Source organism: Ptiloglossa arizonensis, chromosome 3 (genome assembly GCF_051014685.1).
Source record: "Ptiloglossa arizonensis isolate GNS036 chromosome 3, iyPtiAriz1_principal, whole genome shotgun sequence".
Classification (NCBI taxonomy): Eukaryota; Metazoa; Arthropoda; class Insecta; order Hymenoptera; family Colletidae; genus Ptiloglossa; species Ptiloglossa arizonensis.
Window position 1 is genome coordinate 6,936,535 of NC_135050.1, and position 20,340 is coordinate 6,956,874.

The window sequence follows — 20,340 nt, forward strand, 5'->3', positions numbered from 1 at the left end:
CGATGAAAGCGTTCATAATTATTTTTGTTTATGGATCGACGAGCTTATAATTCGTGCATTAATTCTGTACACCACGACAAAATTATCGAAGACCCTATGAAAGATAGCGCTCTGCATTAGAACTATTAAACGAAAAATGATACAAGGATAATTCGATAACTTAAAGTATACTGAAAATCACTTTCTAGTAACTAATTGTGTGTGCGCGCGCGCGTGCGTTTCAATAAAATATTTTAATGCTCTTGTCAAAATGCCAATAAATTTATTATCAAATGTGATATAGCTATTAAGAGCTTAATTCAGGATAAAGTGTTTGAAGTATTCAACGAAAACATCTGAGATAAAATGATAACGAGTTGAAGTATCAGATTGTTTGTCAAATGTTTTAAAGTGAATATAAGCAGATGTAACTTTCTTTCAGTAGGAGTTTCTATCATTATCTGTTGTTTGTTTAACATTTTCTTTATTATTTGCTAAACTTCTTCACTCATCTCTTCTTATTCTTGTATTCTTCAATGGCGGTTTAGCAGGTTTGAAAGTTTTTTAACGAAATATTTATTTGAAAAATTGGAATGCTATTGGCAAATATTGTAATAGACTTGATCCATGTTCATATTATTGACGACGAACAGCCATCACTATACTCACTATTCACACACAGACACTTGTATTGTTTACTTCAAGAGCAATTCTGCTGCTTTATGTGTAGGCCAAATTTCAAGACGAACCATTTATTATTTTTTGTACAATTTTGCCATTAATCTCGAAAAACATGGTTTCAAGAAAATCGCGATTAAAGTATTGAATAGATGTAACCCAATTTCGACGATTTTGTGATTCCATTTTGCATTTGTTTTTCACTTTCTTGCACGTTCTGTAACCTCAGTCTATTCTTTTTTCAATTTACTCATTCTTTTTCCGCAACACTGATGTTTTCATCGTATGATTTTACTCTAAACAAAGTTTTAAAAATCTTATTCTTTCCATCTCCAAATTAAAGTCGAATCAGTAACAGTGTTGATTAGGTTAGCAACAGCTCTTTACCTATAACTTGCCTCTTTTGTATAATTCTTATCTTATTTTACTTGCTTATCTTACGAGTACATCGCGACAATAAATAAATAAATCAATATACGTAGCATACTATTTAAATCAAATCGTTTAGAAATATGTTTTCAAGACCCTAACCTAAAAGAAAATGTAAAAGAAAATGAAATCGATATTCTTAAAGAGCTAGATTAAAATATATTATCAATTTCTTAAATTAACAGCTATAACAAAATTGTGAACATTGCGGCAGTATTAGACATTTACCACAATATGATGTAACGTTAATCTTTAACACGGTTAAATAGTTTTCATTTAGTGGTTAATACATACATTTAGCATGGTTGATTGATTCTTAAGCGGATATTTTCTTATCCTTTATTCGAACGAAATTATCTTCATTCATGTGTCGGAATAAAGCTCGTAATGGCGACGTAAAAAATTATGCAAGAACAAGTTTGAATTTCTCGAAGACTTATTCAAGTTGGGGCGTTGATAAGAAACAGAATCAAAATGTCACCGTGTGCTGGATCCGTTTCTCGTTCGAAACCCGCGATCAATTCGAAACAACTGTTCCATATACACATCTGGTACGAGCACGCGAATAAAAAAAAGTACCGAAAAAGGAAATGCAAAAGCATCTCCGCACTGCATATTTTTATTGATTTACTGGAAACTGTGATACCGAAACCGGCATTGTGCATACAATTGTATCCGATTACGCATCGTTTGAATTTACAAGTGTATCAAATGTACAAATAACATACGGAGTTTGGTTATAATAAAATAATTTTATAAATTATTTGGATATTATTACTGAAACGTATTGTACTTCCGAAAAAAGGTTTCAAACGAAGCTCGAGTAACTTATAACGAAAAAGAAATTTTAAAAATTATTCTTTCTTCTTCTAGAAAACCTTGAGGCAATTTGGAGTTCTTGAAATATAAACGCATATTTAGAATTTGAAATACGGTCTACTGACAATAGTGTTATTTTACAATCAAATAATCCCGATTACGAATTCTGCCACATCGTGCAATTTGTCTTTTTATGTACTGCAAGATTAGAGAAAGAAATATATGCTTCTAGAAAAAAGTATATGTAAACACAAAATGATCCTACCTTTTTGAAATAAAAGGGCAAAATTCTGAAACTTTATTGTAGCAAATACGTGGATCGTTGCAACATGCAAGTAAAAGTGTTTCGAGAAAATTCGAACCGCTATTATTTCATCACTATAGTTTATTATTTTTAGCAATCGTAATTAATATGAAAACTACTGTACTACAGAAACTTGCACAATACAGCGCCGCAAATTTGGGCAAACGTGTGTCAGTATAATAGTTATATAATAGTTTACTCTGTTGCTGAATTGTACACGAAGTTTTCGTGCACGCGTAAAATCTCTAGAGAAAAATTCGGGCTTGTGAAAGCCGTTGAAAATTGTGTGCAATTTTTCAAAACGCTCTGTTGAATTTTTGCGTAATCACGGACGCGAACGCAGAACGATAGACGAGCGGATAATTCAATTCCAAGAGTTTGAAAAATATAAGATTTTAATAAAAACATGAACATGAATAAAATAGTGAATAAAATAGCTAATTTCAGAATATCATCTTATGACACACTTTTAATGTCAAACAAACCAGACCTCCTTTACAAGGCTGGGAATAAAATATAATTGAGGTAAAGATTGAAAAACTCATTTTGTTACCTGCTATAACGTGAAACGCGCAAAATTACTTTCAACCATTTTACCTTTCGTTACCATAAATCCTCTACGAATAAAATACGCTTTGATATTTATTTTATGCGCATAGAAGATAATTCGAAGCATTCGAAGAGTATGAGAACTTTCAAAATTGAAGAGAAAACTAACCTTTTTCTAAAACTGTAACACGAAATCAAACGAACCTATTTAGCCCCTGATACACTCATTCCAGTGATTCAGTGATTCATGGTACTGTAAACAAACTTTGAAAAAAAAAAATGAAAAGAAAATTTCAAAAGATAACTTCAACTTCCTACGTGTAGATTGTGAACGTTTACGTTTTCAATTTCGTAGATGTCTTGAGTTTGAATTAGTTTGACGCGTAACCAGCTGCATATAGAAACTTGTTCACCTGTAGCTGCATCGTGTCTGCTGTGTTCATTTATTCCTTGTTGTGCGCACATACACATGTGTCGCGCGCACGCGCGCACACACATTTAGTTAAACCATCGCTTGATCGAGCTTCCGATGAAGTTTACAGGGAAAATTCGATTTCCCTCGGCCGATCGGCCGCAAACTAGAAAGCACGTTTCCTCGAAAAAAAGAAATACCATCGATTAACTATGGCGCGTATCTATTGCTAGTGAACGATACTAGGTTGTTCAATAAGTTGTATTGTTCGATAAAACTTATTGAACAGTATAGTACTAGGTTGCTCAATAAGTTGTGTCGTTCAATAAAACTTATTGTACAGTGCAATACCAGGTTGCTCAATAAGTTGTGTCGTTCGATAAAACTTATTGAACAGTATAGTACTAGGTTGCTCAATAAGTTGTGTCGTTCAATAAAACTTATTGAACAGTACAATACCAGGTTGCTCAATAAGTTGTGTCGTTCGATAGAACTTATTGAACAGTATAGTACTAGGTTGCTCAATAAGTTGTGTTGTTTGTTAAAACTTATTGAACAGTATAATACTAGGTTGCTCAATAAGTTGTGTCGTTCGATAAAACTTATTGAACAGTATAGTACTAGATTGTTCAATAAGTTGTGTCGTTTGATAAAACTTATTGAACAGTATAATACTAGGTTGCTCAATAAGTTGTGTCGTTCGATAGAACTTATTGAACAGTATAATACTAGGTTGTTCAATAAGTTGCATTGTTCCATAAAACTTATTGAACAGTATAATACTAGGTTGTAAAATAAGTTGTGTCGTTCGATAAAACTTATTGAACAGTATAGTACTAGGTTGTTCAATAAGTTGCATTGTTCCATAAAACTTATTGAACAGTATAATACTAGGTTGCTCAATAAGTTGTGTCGTTCGATAAAACTTATTGAACAGTATAATACTAGGTTGTAAAATAAGTTGTATTGTTCGATAAAACTTATTGAACAGTATAATACTAGGTTGCTCAATAAGTTGTGTCGTTCGATAAAACTTATTGAACAGTATAATACTAGGTTGCTCAATAAGTTGTATTGTTCGATAAAACTTATTGAATAGTACAATACTAGGTTGTTCAATAAGTTGTGTCGTTCGATAAAACTTATTGAACAGCATAATACTAGGTTGCTCAATAAGTTGTGTCGTTTGATAAAACTTATTGAACAGTATAATACTAGGTTGCTCAATAAGTTGTGTCGTTCGATAAAACTTATTGAACAGTATAATACTAGGTTGTTCAATAAGTTGTATTGTTCGATCAAACTTATTGAACAACCTATTATAACTGCAATAAAAACTGCAAAAAATGTTGAATCCTTGTTCCATTCGAAAGAATCACTTTCTCGACTATATACCAACTATGTTTCCGTATAGCATTCTAACGTTGTGCAATAAATCTGAAACTTTTAAGGTAGGTAATAGCGACGTTAAAAGTATTTTATTATTTTGCAGTAACTCTGTACTTTTTTTTTGGAACGTCGCACTTGTTCTTCCATAAAATGAAATAAATAAACTATATAAAAACTGGAATGGCCCAACTTTGAAGTGGTCTGCACGTATTGGTACGACAGCCAGTAATGCAAACTAAAAAATTGTAACTTCTCATGGTATCTTCGTGAGCGTATTATTAATGGATCACCGATATTCTTCTCGTGAAAATAAGACCAAACTCGTCCGTATTTGGATTATTTTTAATTATACGTACTTGAAAGTTCCCCAGATATGATTTATATAACGTATAAATGAAAATAGTCCGAATGCAACCAAGTTTTGTCTGATTCTCATCGGAAAAGCCGTGCCATTAATAATACCTTTCACGAAGATGCATTGAGAATGATAAATGTTGCTAGTTTGCATTAGGTGTGCTTACTGTTGTACTTACTCTTGGTGTATCTCTTTTACTCTTCATGTTGAACAGTTTATGAAAATGTAGTATTATAAGGACAGATACTCAATAGTTTTTTAAATACTTATAACTAAAAATAAAAGTTTCATTATTGTTCAGAAATATAATTATAGTAGAAGCGATTGATTGGTAAATATCATTCACCCTAGATTAGGATTCAATTCTGTGTAGATGGATAATTTTTTTTTTATTTATCCGGTCAAATTAATTAGATTTTATACGTAAAAACACAACTTTATCTATTACAAGACACTTAAAAAAATGCATTTTGACACACACGAGTTGCTTGATCAGTTTTTACATAAACGGTTAACGTAAAGAATAAACTGAGAAATTTGGGGAAGCTATTGAGAATTCTGGTCACACAGTCAAAATTGTGATAAATACCTTTCTTATGTATAGCAATAGGTTTTGTATTTCTTATGTATAATGACAAATACCATTTTTTGTATTTTAATATATTTATTTTTAAAATTTTAGTATATGACAAATGAAGTTAAAGCCTTTTAGTAAATACAGGTATTTCATTTCAAATTTATTTAAAATTCTATGTGCATTTTCAGGTGAAAAATCGAGTTAATTTGAAGAAATAAATTGTAAAAAAAAATTATCCATCCGCACGGAATTGCTTGTTATTTTAACTAAAATTATAATTTAACGAAGCGATGAACATATTTGTTTAATGATACATATCTGAAAAAGTATCGACTATCTGTTTTTATGGCGTTACATTTTCGTAAACAGAATAACTATTATATATCAACTAGTATGCAAAGTTTCAATTAAATCCGTCACTCGAAAATTTTAAACTTTGTCGATCCAAAATATGAAATGTCGACTATAGGAAGAAATTCACTACCACTCTCTCTAAGGGACATGGGAGTATACGATTTATCGAGAGATTACTGTAATTTAATCGATAATAATGTCTGATCATAAGGAACACACATAGGATTATGTGATATATACGAAGAATCCAATTTAAGTAATTGTGAAACTTAAAGGGATACAAAAGAACTGTTGAAATAAAAATGTTGCAGCCCTGAAGTTAATAGAAAAGAAAGAGCAGAGAATGTGGTTATATTCAGTGACTCCATAAATGTATTAATGGCAATGATAAACATAAATCAGTCGAATGGACTTGCAAATACAATACAAGAGCTATATATTGAAGTAGGTAATAGCAAATTTGTATAAATTTTAGTATAAATACTTTTAGTATAAATACTATCGGACAGACCAGAGCACCGTTGAAATAATGTTATTTGAAATACTATTTCATGTGATATCTTATTTCACGGTTACATTGTATAACATGATTTCTTATTTCACGGTTATATCGTATTACATGTTATCTTATTTCACGGTTATTTCATTTCTACAGGACAATTGCATTAGTTATTTCATAAAATAACTTATTTTATTGTATTTGAAACAATGAAATAATTAAATATTCATAGAAATAACAGACAAATTTACGAATCTCTTTCCGTCACTAGAATATACGTATTATGGTTAAAAGAAAAATTAGTAAAATAAATATGCCTACATACTTCATTGATAATTTGCATATTCATTGTACGTGTTTACAACTATAAGTTGCCACAGATAACCAAAATTTTTAGTTATCATTTTGTGTAAAATTTCTTTATTTTTTATACTTCACGGTACTTTTTGCTCTCTAGTTTAATGAATCTTCTACTTTTCTTTAACATTTTGCATATAATAATACATTTTCTATTATAGTAAAAATATTTCGTTCTAATTTTAATATGTTTTATTTTCAGTAAATACGTTTATGAATATTTATCGTCTCGTAAATGAAACACGAATAACTTAAACTATTATAAATCGTTAATAAATTTCGAATATATTCAAACATTTCTCAATAAAGGAAAAGAAATAAAACGATATATAATACTGCTTACTGTGAACTATAATTACATTAAACTATTTAGATTGTAATTTTTATTCAATAAGTAATGGATAACAAGTTGTTCTCATTCGTTACTTGTAATTTTTATTCGGGTAAGAATGTTGTACACCTCCCTATTAAATAAAAAAGCTGATTTGTACAGGAAAAAATGATGAAAGAATAGTCTTAATGGATGGTTTACAATAAACGAACGTGCGTGAAAGAAGAATTCTGTTTGAAACTGTTTGTCCGATGCTGTAGTGATATTTTGTATTTTCGTTGCCTACAAATGACATCACGTATTCCACGAGTTAACGTGTGTACAAACACACTGGATCACCGATGTGATCTGATTTTATCATGAAAATATGAAACGAAGTCCAACCGTTCCAAGCACACACATAAAATCGATATCGTCAAAAAAATATTCGTAAAGCTTCCCTTTTGTTCTTGGAAAATTGTAATATACGGTATGCAATGAATCAGCTATTTAATCCACCTTGCAGGAAATGAAAACTGGAAAATTGCGGAAACCTAGTTTTTCCGAAATTCTGAAGATATCACGTGCACCGATCATTTAATTAATTCGTGTCTCTGGTATCGCAGAAAGTTTTAGAAATATGTTTCGATTTATATCAATTGTTTGGAAAATAGGTTTTGAAATATTACAGATATTTTATAATTTAGAGATTATAGAACTGGACAATAAAGTGATGATCGTATCGAAAGAGTTTTTGTTTCAACCGAACAGATTAAGAGCACCACATAAAATCAACAAATTAAATATTACAAGAGCAAGCTGATTAAACACATAATATTTTATACATTAAATCAATTGACGAGGCATTCGATGGCATTACTAGTTCACGATTAGAAGCGTTAATTCAAATTATTTTCGAAATACGTAAATATAGAATTATCGTTGCGTTATTTCTTTTTCAGGATGTAATCCTTTGCAGCGGATGCTCCTGCGCGCTCGATCTCTGCATAACATCTCTAGCACGAGAAGGCCAGAACATCCTGATACCACGACCTGGTTTTTCGATCTATCGAACACTGGCAGAGGGTCTCGGAATCACCGTAAAGTCCTACGATTTACGTGTAAGTATAAACATGTACCGCAAGAAATTTACACCGGGACTTTCGTAGTTTAGTCCTTATCAAACACCGATAACAGGCTTCTTAAGCAGAAATAGATTTCCGTTTGAATAATTTTACTTTTAATCATCTTTTTTCCCGTAATAAGTTCCCTATTAGTAGCTAGAATGAATTTTATATATTTCGTTTTACACGTGTAATAATTTATATTAGACCAAATAGTGTTCCTTAAGAAAATATTTGAAATAATTCACATTTTAATCATTTTTGAGATGTGTTCTGTTACAAATCAGCAAATTGATAATCCAGAAAAGGAATAACATAATTATACATATTTTAGCAAATAAATCGTACACAAATTTACACATGCCACTTCTGTGCCTCTATTGTTATGATACCTAACAATATACTCTTAATATGTGTAATTATAAATACAATAAAATGTATAATTTCATATGATTTTAAAAATAATATTAGTACTCAACTTGTAGCTAAAGAATATCGATGCTGTTTAATTTTGTAATAATAAAAGATTTTTCGATTCTTAACATTCTTTAATACAAAGAAAGGCACGTACACACAGTTAGTTTACGAATCATTTGTGGACCAGTAATTCAATTTCAATGGAACGTTATTTATTATCGGAAAAATTAATATTATACATCCGTCTAATCAAATTTAACTCATGAAACAATGAACGTACTTACGCCGATTATTTTTTTCCACGATTTAAACTTTGCGTAGCTCCAGGAAACTTAGAACTAATCAAGTTACCTTATTGTATGAAAAATAAGTGACAACGTGTATTTTAAATTAAAATCGTAACCGGTGCTTTTCTTGTAATATGAAATCGATAATGGAATTCACTTGTACAAAATCGTACAAATGTACAATATCGAATAAACAATTTTAAACAGAATACTTTTTTCACTTGTACATTTGTTTATTATGAAACATCTACTAAGACAATTTTTTTTTATTATTCCTTGCTGTACAAGTTTCAACAAATGAGGTCATGTCGTTATCCATTTCTTGTTGAATCAAAAATTACAATCTAAATAATTGGATGTAACTATAGTTCACGTTGAACGATTAACTTATCCGGAGAATTATTTAGTAATAAAGAATATAATATTTCTAGATTCCTTTTGTTTCTTTAGAGTAATTGCTTTAGTTTAAAAAGGAGTATTTTTTTATTTTAAAGATTTTTAAAATCTTTATATCTTATAGATGGCATTTAGAGATGGTACAAAATCGTACAATATCGAATAAACAATTTTAAACAGAATACTTTTTTCACTCGTACATTTGTTTATTATCAAACATCTACTAAGACAATTTTTGTATTATTCCTTGCTCTACAAGTTTTACATTGTTTTTTGCAAAATTCTTATCCAAACAAACACTCCGAGTAACAAATGAGGTCATGTCGTTATCCATTTCTTGTTGAACAAAAATTACAATCTAAATAATTGGATGTAACTATAGTTCACGTTGAACGATTAACTTATCCGGAGAATTATTTAGTAATAAAGAATATAATATTTCTAGATTCCCTTTGTTTCTTTAGAGTAATTGCTTTAGTCTAAAAAGAAGTATTTTTTTATTTTAAAGATTTTTAAAATCTTTATATCTTATACATGGCATTTAGAGATGGTACAAAATCGTACAATATCGAATAAACAATTTTAAACAGAATACTTTTTTCACTCGTACATTTGTTTATTATTAAACATCTACTAAGAGAATTTTTTTATTATTCCTTGCTCTACAAGTTTTACATTGTTTTTTGAAAAATTCTTATCTAAACAAACACTCCGGGTAATAAAAATTACAATCTAAATAATTGGATGTAACCATAGCTCACGTTGAACGATTAACCTATCCGGAGAATTATTTAGTAATAAAGAATATAATATTTCTAGATTCCCTTTGTTCCTTTAGAGTAATTGCTTTAGTCTAAAAAGAAGTATTTCTTTATTTTAAAGATTTTTAAAATCTTTATATCTTATACATGGCATTTAGAGATGGTAAGTGTCGCGAGTTAACCGCGCGGTTTCTTAAATAAATTCTGCTGGAATTGTAGAGACCAGGATTAACCGTAGCGGACGGGCTTAGTCGAGACTGTTGCTTGCTGGTTTAATCTTAAGTGACTGTTTCAAAATATATACCGGTCGAGATTTGTGCGTGAAACTTTAAAATTTATTTCGAATCGTTTGTCGGTTGAATAATGAAAGTGTCTCGAATGTTCTTGGAGCAATGTTGTCCACTCCTCACAACGACCGAAGATCAACTACGTTCACTCTGAACAACCCTACCGAAATTTTCGCGACGATCGTATCACAAGTTCAGTGATGATTCGCGAGTTTTCAAACGTGATTGTACCTTCGATTTCTTGGAGAAGTAAGATCGATATTTCTTCGAGGATAAAGGGTGTGAAGCGGTTTGCCAATTAAAAGGGCCAGTTCCCAGAAGTCGTAGTCGGAGCTGACTTTCCAAAGTAACGTTGCGATGTTATTATTCTGCGAGTCAAGTTCGTCGAAAATGTCGTTCACACTGAATGGGTTCCTTGTAAACGTCGTAACTGCAAAACAATAATTGTAACATTTTCTCAACCCGAATTAGATGGTCACCCGTTATGTTCGTTTCTATATAGAAAACAGAATAGTAAAGAATTTTTATCCTTTGTTTCTGCATAATATTTTTTCTTCAGATTATTTTTTTCTTACTTTCTGATATGTAGATCAAACGTTTTACGTAAGTATCCGATGGTGTTTCGTTTTATATATATATATAATCATATGTAGTTAATTATGTTATTTTTGACTAGTTGTATCAAAAAACCAATAGTCTGAAACCATACTCCAGGAATTTTCATTCAGTTGCTTTTATGTCTTATCTTATTATCTTATTATTAAGTTGTTTTGACCATTGACCAAACAACTAAATAAATGCACGTCATTGTTTTGATCAGTCAAAAGAATAATATTCCTTTTGTCACTTTCGATTCCGAATAACTGTTCGATCGAATAAACATTGCAAATATATCACTACATGGTGTTTCTGTACGTCATCTATTATTCCAGTAAAACTTTGCCCATCTCTGATTTATTGACAGCCGAACATTTTGAAATATCGCGACTGAAACATTTGCACGAATATATTCCGTTCACTATTGTATAGGTGTATAATCGAAACAACGATAAAGACGTCTGCTAGTTAAAGAATAAAGAGAAATATGCTGCTGCAACGAAGTTAGAGAACTGGTATTTGTGAATTAGTAGTTTGCAACGCGGTTAGAGATACGTGTACTTTCCGTGTGTCACCAATACAACGAACTTTGGCGATATTTACTCGCGTTTCTGCGATTTTTACGACAAAGGAAGCGTTTTGATTCGAGACTGGTCGTCTGTGAAACTGAAGTAAAAATGAGACCTCTTTTAGTTTCTGCTTCTTCGTTGCTCACCCATCGGGGTTTTAATGTCTCCCTTCTCCTCGAGACACCGCGGACTATTTTACCTCGGGGAAGTAATTAAAACCGCAGTACCGTAGCTTCCCTTGTCTACGAGAGAGTGGATTATAATGTACAAGTTGACACTGATTATTTATATACAAGCGCATGCAGACACATCGTACACTTACACGTACACGCGGTATTTAGTAGCTTCATCGACGCCTGTGCATCTTACACGATGAAAAATTCATTTGAATTGGCTCGGTTCCCTTGGTGTCTCTGTCAAATGTCAAGGTCAACTTTAGTGTTCGAACACCTGACAAATGTACTGCAAAAATACTCTTCACTTCGTCAATTTATTAATTTTTGGTTTTTCGTCTCGTTGTTTCAATATTCGGTTGATCTCTTTTTTCAAACAATATTATTTCGAACTCTTTTAACTGTCACGAACGAACCTGTACTCGATTTACATATTTCTATAGTAATTGTAATTTTAGTTTAGTTCAAAGACGAAATATATTCATTAATAACAGACAACGACGTATGTAACAACTTGTACAATTTGTAATGCAACATTCGATAAAAAGTCACAAACTAAGAATCTTTAATAATTATACTTATCTTTAATAATTCTTGGATGGCAGATCAAGGGTCACTTTTGACCCATATTTTGGTAAACTTCTTTTACAAATATATTGTAATGTGTCAACTTTAGTGTTTGAACACCTGACAAATGTAACTCCGATGGCCATTGTTTCGATTTATTTTCAACTGCAAAAATACTCTTCGCTTCGTCAATTTATTAATTTTTGGTTTTCGGTCTCGTTGTTTCAATATTCGGTTGATCTCTTTTTATAAACAATATTATTTCAAACTCTTTTAACTGTCACGAACGAACCTGTACTCGATTTACATATTTCTATAGTAATTGTAATTTTAGTTTGGTTCAAAGACGAAATATATTCATTAATAACAGACGACGACGTACGTAACAACTTGTACAATTTGTAATGCAACATTCAGTAAAAAGTCACAAACTAAGAATCTTTAATAATTATACTTATCTTTAATAATTCTCGGATGGCAGATCAAGGGTCACCTTTGACCCATATTTTGGTCAACTTCTTTTACAAATATATTGTAATGTCAAAAGAAAATGATTACTGAAATTATCGATACTGTAGATATGTATACGAATCAAAAAGAAAACCAGTTTTACAATAATGGAACATGGAAATCGATGGATCGAGTAGACATAACTGCTTTTCTGGAACTTTTATTTATTATTGGTCATTGCAAAGAATCGCGAGAAAACAATGACTATTTGTCCCGGAAAAATGAATTCTTATTAAGGTCTAATTTATACAGACATTATTTCCTAAACAAGGTTCAAAGATATCCTTAGATTTATACGATTTAACGATAACGCAACACGAGGGACCTAAATCAAACGACAAGTTAGCAGTATTTCGAATTGTAATAAATAGCGGTGAATTATCGAGAATCTTACAACGTTTCGAATAAAGCCATGATCGATGAGCAATTCATGACGTTACAAACACGCTCTCTCCTGGAAACCTGGAATATGTACAGTAAAAATATGGTCAGAATGCGATTTATGAACGTTTCACCGATGTAATTTCAATGTGAATTTAAGAAATGCATTAGAAAAAAATCAAGAACATCGCGTGGTTAAGTCACTAATCTATTTTTACGAATTGACCAGCAATTTGATCAACAATTTCTTTACGAATATTAGTCTTGCAGAAAATTGATCAAGGGATAACTTATTTCTTGTAGAAACTGTGATAATTTTATTATGGAAATGCACTTTGTTTCTCATAATATTTTCCTTTAACTACACTAATAACTAAGTTATAACTTGAAACAATTGTCTGGACCACCCTGTGTGACTAAAAACACAAAAAAAAAAAACCCTTAAAATATGAAAATAATTGAAAATAATATTTAGCGATTATTTACATTGAAGTTTTGACAAATATACAATGGTGTACCAGGAATGCATAATTCATGAACTCGCAATGTGCCCATAATGCACCTAGTACAATTTTCATCATTTATTACTTGCAAATTTTTTTTATTTTCCAAACTAACGTTCATTTTTTACGTATTACAAAAACCAGGTACTCTGAATTATAACGAATAATTTCATATTCCTATGTTCTAATAAATAAAATACCGTATATAAATCAATACGAAACAAGTTGTTTCACGTGACAATTTACTTCATGATCTTTTATGACAAATCGCCTTGACCGATTCTTTTGCACCTAATCTTCATCTTTTGCCTTCTAACTTTAAATTTACTTTTTTCGAATAAAGAACGAAAGGGCTCGTCACACAGAACTATTGTTATCGATAAAAACTTGATGGTATAAAAAAAAGTAAATAGTTCTGATACATCAAATTCTACATGGAAAATTTCCATCCAATAGTTTCGAGGCGTTGCTGCGTCCAATAGAAAGGCAGGAGCAAGTGTCACCTTTTATTTTTCAGACTTTAAAATCCTGTCTCATCTACTTTGATATCTCAATAACGCAATATTGTTAATCTGACTTGAAAAGAGAACGATGGAGGATCAAACTATCGAATAACCCTGAAAAACTCCCTGCAAAAGAATCAAGTCCATAGACTAAATTCGAGAATGATTCTTACGAAAAATCAACGATTACACACGCGACTCTTATCTCAAACAAATAAAGATATATTTAACTATACATGTACAAGCTCCTCCAAATCACAAGCTCTCGAATTTTCACACAACAACGTAAATATTAATCGGTCCAAGTAATTTAAAATTTACAAAATACGAACTATAAAATCTACAAAACACTTTGGTCGACGAATTCAAGGTTCGATTTGGAAGTTCAAGTCCGGGACAGAGCTATAACGAATTCTCAGTTGAATGGATCAACGAATCTCATACTTTAAAACTGACAAATTCCCGAACGAAGAGTACTGTTCCCACAAACGTGTTCCCAGAGATCTTTTGAATTTCACACACGTCCCAAACCGATGCTGCATGGGATATGCAATTCTGTAGCTCAACTTTGTTCGAAATCTGATTTTCTGGTGGGTTTATTGGCCGGTGCGATTGAAGTGCTTCCTAGAGAAAGTTAGTTGATATTCTCCAACCATACGAAACTCCTTGGAATCCTATATTATCCAGAGACGCGAGGATGATAAACTTTGCAAAGGCAATATCCCATAACATCTACACGATGAACATAATCGCGTGTCTTTCACGGATGTTTCTCCGAACATTCTTTTCTCGTATCTACGGTAACTTTTCTCGTTCATTCTTGTTCATTTTAAACGTACTTTGTTTCATTCAGATTGGTACTCGAAACGTCGATTCTCTCTTTGAGAAAGCTGACGAGTACTCGGGGTCCAATTCAACTTATAAACGTTGTCATTAGCTGCACCTGCACTTGACCGTGAACTTTGTTAAATTTAGCCATACGTTTCACGGATGTTACTCCAAACGTTCTTTTCTCGTATCTACTGTAACTTTTCTCGTTCATTCTTGTTCATTTTAAACGTACTTTGTTTCATTCAGATTGGTACTCGAAACGTCGATTCTCTATTTGGGAGAGGTGACTAGTACTCGGGGTCCAATTCAACTTATAAACGTTGTCATTAGCTGCACCTGCACTTGACCGTGAACTCTGTTAAATTTAGCCATACGTTTCCAGCCTGAACTCGGTTGGGAGATCGACCTGGACGACTTGGAATCGCAGATCGACGAATCAACGGCGGCAATTATTATAAACAATCCTTCAAACCCATGCGGGTCCGTGTTCAGCCGGGACCACACGCTTGACATTCTCGACGTGGCCGCTCGTTACTACATACCCATTATAGCTGATGAAATTTACGAGCATATGGTACGTGCTTAACATTTAGCTCTTATCGTACACGACCTGCCAAATTGTTTCGTTTTCCAACGGGAATAAAATATGACACCGCACACAAGCCTGCTCGTGCGCGTAGATCGTGCGTAGAATAAGTTCATAGACGAAGCTTGCGAGGATTTATGTAATTCTTGTCTCGCTCGAGATTATTAATCTCGTTGTTTCGTTACCCGTTTTTTCAACTCGTTGTGTATTATTTTTTTCCATTCAATCTTGGCAAATATTACGCGATTACGGTGTATTGCGTTTTGAATTTTATTCAAATCGGAATATCCTCGTGCGATAAAAGCAAATATTGATTTTCTGAAACGATGCAGTAATGTGTGCTTTTGAGAATACGTGCCCGAAAATGACACGTCGAAAAATTTGTAGCGTACAGAAGAAAATTTATCGTTTAAAATATAGCGAAGATTGTTGAAAGTAATTTAACTTCAATATAAATTAAGACTTTGATGAGTATCCGGTTGAATATAGCAATGTGAGATTTAAAGCGGGAACAACACCTTTTAGCTGAAATTTAAAAGCATTTAAAAAGACACACATTGAAGAATAATTTTTACCAAATTTTATAAAAACATGATAACGGATATAGAAAATATAAGCGTCCTTGTACTACGCTATCTGAAATCTTCAGTCGCACAATGGAGTGAATTTCTTTGGTTTTAATGATCAGAATTGAATGAAATTAAGAGTCTCGGAAACTAGATAGAACGTGTATTGATAAATATTGATTCGAATGGCCAAGATTCTAAGAAAAGAAGTTAAATTTTGATGCAAAAGATTTTTAAATTTTATGAAAAATTGTTGTGCGAAGCTACGATAGAAAGAAAGTTCAAATTTGAAACCAATTGGACAAGTAGTTCCCATTGTGTCTTCGTTAATGCTAAAAATTTACCTCCAAATTGTACAATAGTATTCTTAAAATGTGAAAATTCAAGAAGATGTAAAAGAAATTTCGATTTTTTGAAACCAAAAGTATATTGCCCCTTAAGGGACAGTCATTTTAAGAGAGCAGTTTTATTTGTAATAATAATTACTTATACAATCTCAGTGGATTAGTAAAAAATTGTTCAATTTATTTGTATATTTTGAAAAATCATAGCAGTTAAGAAAAAGAGGATGTGTTTGTGTGCTAGGTGTTTCCAGGGCGGACATTTCACTCATTGGCATCCTTGTCGAGCGAAGTTCCTATTTTGTCATGCAGCGGGCTAACAAAAAGGTATAGAAAAATTTACTATGACACTTTTACTTCATACAATTGCGTCGTACGAATATATTTGTTCGTTAAAATAGCGTTGCGGTGTATTTACTTGCCTCGCTTTACCGTCTCGGTTTACGACTACATTGCGTACATATAATTAAAGCAGTGCTATAGAATCAATATTACTGCGAATTCTTGTTGGTGAGGAGAATTAATTTCAGCCGGATTTACTTAAACGCAATGTGTAGAGTAAATATAAATATGCAGCTTGCGTTATGAACAGAGTTATGTTTTTATTTTCAGTTTTTTATCATAAAAATGAAAAAATATTTAAAAACTCGTTTCACTTTTATTATTAACAAAATGGTATCCGAAACCACAGGTTTGGTTACGTATTATATTTACTCTTACACAAATAAACAAATAACATGTTCGTTGAATTCATTGATGTTTCTCTAATAAAGGACGATAAACTGTTAATACACGAGATACGTTTGATTCACACTATAAAATGAATTTGTAGAATTTAAATTACAATAGAAGACCGACAACAATCGCAATAGAAGATCCACGATATTATAAATATATAAATGGTGTTTATGATAAAAAAATAGACTTATTCTTTGTGAAAATAATACTTTAAACAAGTATTACTTTAAATTGCATAACTGTATGCAAGTGTATAATTGTAAAACATGTGAAGGATGATATATGAAATGTAAAATACATAAGAAGAAATTCTATGGAACCTTCTCATCTTTTAATAATATTTAAGTGTCTTTATTTAAAATTTTAATTGAATTTATACGACAGAAATTGTTTATGTTTCATTAACTCTTTCATGCAAGCTTTCGATTAGAAGAATACTTTATACACTCAAAATACTACAACTGTCTACTTCCTTAACGTATAATTTTTAATTTATAAACTCTATTTATACATATTAAATCATATTCCAATATTAAATTTTAATTCATCGAATATTAATTTTAAAAATCGAAAAAAATTCACCATTTGAATGTATATATCACTCATTGATCAGAGCACGTTTACCATTTTTAATTCAGTATTTTGTAATTACATTAATATTTTAAATTTTCTATATTAAAACTGTTTTAATTGTACCAATTATTCCATTATTCGAATTGTTTTATAAAACCTAGAGTGCAATCATTTTCATGTTATTCTTACTAATATCTAAGTAAACTAATATCTAGTCAAATATCAATTTTCGGAATATGATTAGAAGAATCATTTAATTAATTTATTTTCGACTTTTCTATATATATATATAGGAACTAGGTGGAACTAAGTCATATATAAAGTACCAATTAGTAATGTATTATACATACACACATATAATAGGTATCACTAATTAATACTTTAACGTATCATGATGTAAATTCAAGTCGATAATATTTTCTGATATAACTATGGGTCAAAATAAGTGGTATTTCAAAGTGTCGTCGAACGAACAAGAGTTAAAAAGATTGAAATGCGAATAAATTTGAACAGAGGAACCAGGAATTCTCTCTCCATTTGTCACTCGATTGTCAAGTTGTGCTTCAATCAACCGAAGAACCGAGTAATCGGGTTACAGCGGTGCTCACGTTCACGGTGTTCCCGTTCCAACTAAACAACGATTTCCGTCGGTGTTTCAGATTTTTAGTGCCGGGCTGGCGTATGGGCTGGATAATCATCCACGATCGTCAAAACGTTCTGGAGAAAGAGGTAGGTAACGGAACGACGAGTTATATACGCAACAGCTTGAAAATAATTGCTTCTCCGCTCGTATTGTTTCTGTAACGAGAACGACCGTGTTCGGCGAGCCTCGTGCTTCGCCGCGATTGGATTAAATTTCGTTGATTAAACTTTATTCCGCCATTAAAGTCCGTCCTCCTGGCACCGCTCGTCGCGTTCTTAACTCCGTTCAAGGTTTATTTCTGAGCAAAAAAAAAAGAAAGAAAGAAGGAAAAGCGTTGGCTCAAAGGAGAGGACGACACCAAACTTGAACCCCGAAACGCGTTTTGAGTTAATTGTAATTCTCTTTCAATCGAAGCACAACGAATACATCTACGATATACACTATACACTCATCTTTGTTCCTTTCTACTGCAGATACGAAAAGCTCTTCACTGCCTCAGTCAGAGAATTATCGGCAGCAACACGCTTATCCAAGGTGCTCTGCCTGCGATTCTGAGAAACACGCCCCAGAAATTTTACGACGACGTTATGCGGACGTTACATGTGAGTGTTTGTCATTATTCATTGATAATCGGAATTCGATTCTGGCTCTTGGAAGTTTTCAAGCAATTTATATATAGAGTGACACGACTTTAGTTATTGGGACAATGGGAGGGGAGGATGGTATTTTCGTTGAAAGTTTATGCCTCAAGGATTACAACGATGGTTGTCCGAAATGTCGAAAACTCGTAGTTTTAACATCAATATATTAGCAATGTTACTTTACGTGCACCGTTACGCCAGTTTTACATATTTAGGGACGTCCTCGACATTTTCGAATAATAATAATAAGAAGAAAATATAATTCGCTTAATTAATGAATTACATAAAATTTCGTTTTAATATTCTATAAAGTTATTCACCTTGATTGATTCTGCAAAACTTCAGTTTGATCTATTTTATAAAAATATTTGCAAAGTGTCGAAAGCATTAAATATTTTCGAAGGATATGTCACATGAACGTAATGATTTGTTTTGTTTACAATTTTCAGAATCATTCAAAATTGGCGTACAATTGTATAATAAAGATTCCTGGACTGAAACCAATAATGCCAGATGGAGCTATGTACATGATGGTAACTATTTTAACAATATTAATAATTTATTTCGGTCAGATAGAGAACACTGAAGCAAAGTAATGAATCTTACGTGAAAAGTATTTGTTATTAATCCTCGAACAGTTAAATTGATCTCCATTTGATAATCGACTCGCACGGTTCTTGAAATTAATCATCTTTGTTTTTATTTAATATAGTTGAAATAAGAATCCTAAAATGAATTCAATTCTTCATTTATTCGAGTGGCTCTTCGAGTAATTATCACTATATTTAAGTTGTCTTGCCATATTCTGTACAGAAGAAACATAATTTACAAATAATTAGAATCTTTTTGCATATTTAATAACAAGAGATATTCCTTATAACAATTTTGATATAAAACCAATTAAAGCTATTTTGTACAATACTATTATTTCACTCCCGTTCATAATTGTGCAAATAAACTCTGATTAGTTAAAAATGATAACGTTTCTTATTCCTTTTACAATAGACAAATGTACTTTTATCACACCTTTGTGGTAAGACTATGTAAATTATAATATCAAAAAAAAAAAAAAAAAAAACATGGTCAGTATGTTCTTATCGGTAATAAAACAACCTGTAATAAAGGTAGATAAAACACCAACCGGCTGATCGAGTAAGTCCGATATAGAAACTCTAATAAGGAGCAAATAATAATTACCTTAAACGTAGAATAAACGCAAACCTATTATTATCATCGTTCACGTTCGTAAATTATGGAAGAAAGCAATGAACGCTACGAGTACTAAGCGTATTTGTTCTCGAAGTATTTATTCTCGAATCAATTTTCAGAATTGTC

The 20,340-nt window shown here is 31.7% G+C and overlaps 1 protein-coding gene across 3 annotated transcripts in view; it reads left to right on the forward strand.

The window, feature by feature from the left end:
* The window catches only part of Tat (Tyrosine aminotransferase), a 31,854-nt gene that overhangs the window by 10,625 nt on the left and 889 nt on the right, over positions 1 to 20,340 (forward strand). For all 3 annotated transcript variants that reach the window (XM_076307875.1, XM_076307876.1, XM_076307877.1), the window contains 6 exons: positions 7,974 to 8,132; positions 15,300 to 15,491; positions 16,655 to 16,737; positions 18,381 to 18,450; positions 18,838 to 18,966; positions 19,455 to 19,538. In XM_076307875.1, coding sequence (XP_076163990.1) covers positions 7,974 to 8,132; positions 15,300 to 15,491; positions 16,655 to 16,737; positions 18,381 to 18,450; positions 18,838 to 18,966; positions 19,455 to 19,538 — 717 coding nt within the window. The remainder of the gene's footprint in view (positions 1 to 7,973; positions 8,133 to 15,299; positions 15,492 to 16,654; positions 16,738 to 18,380; positions 18,451 to 18,837; positions 18,967 to 19,454; positions 19,539 to 20,340) is intronic.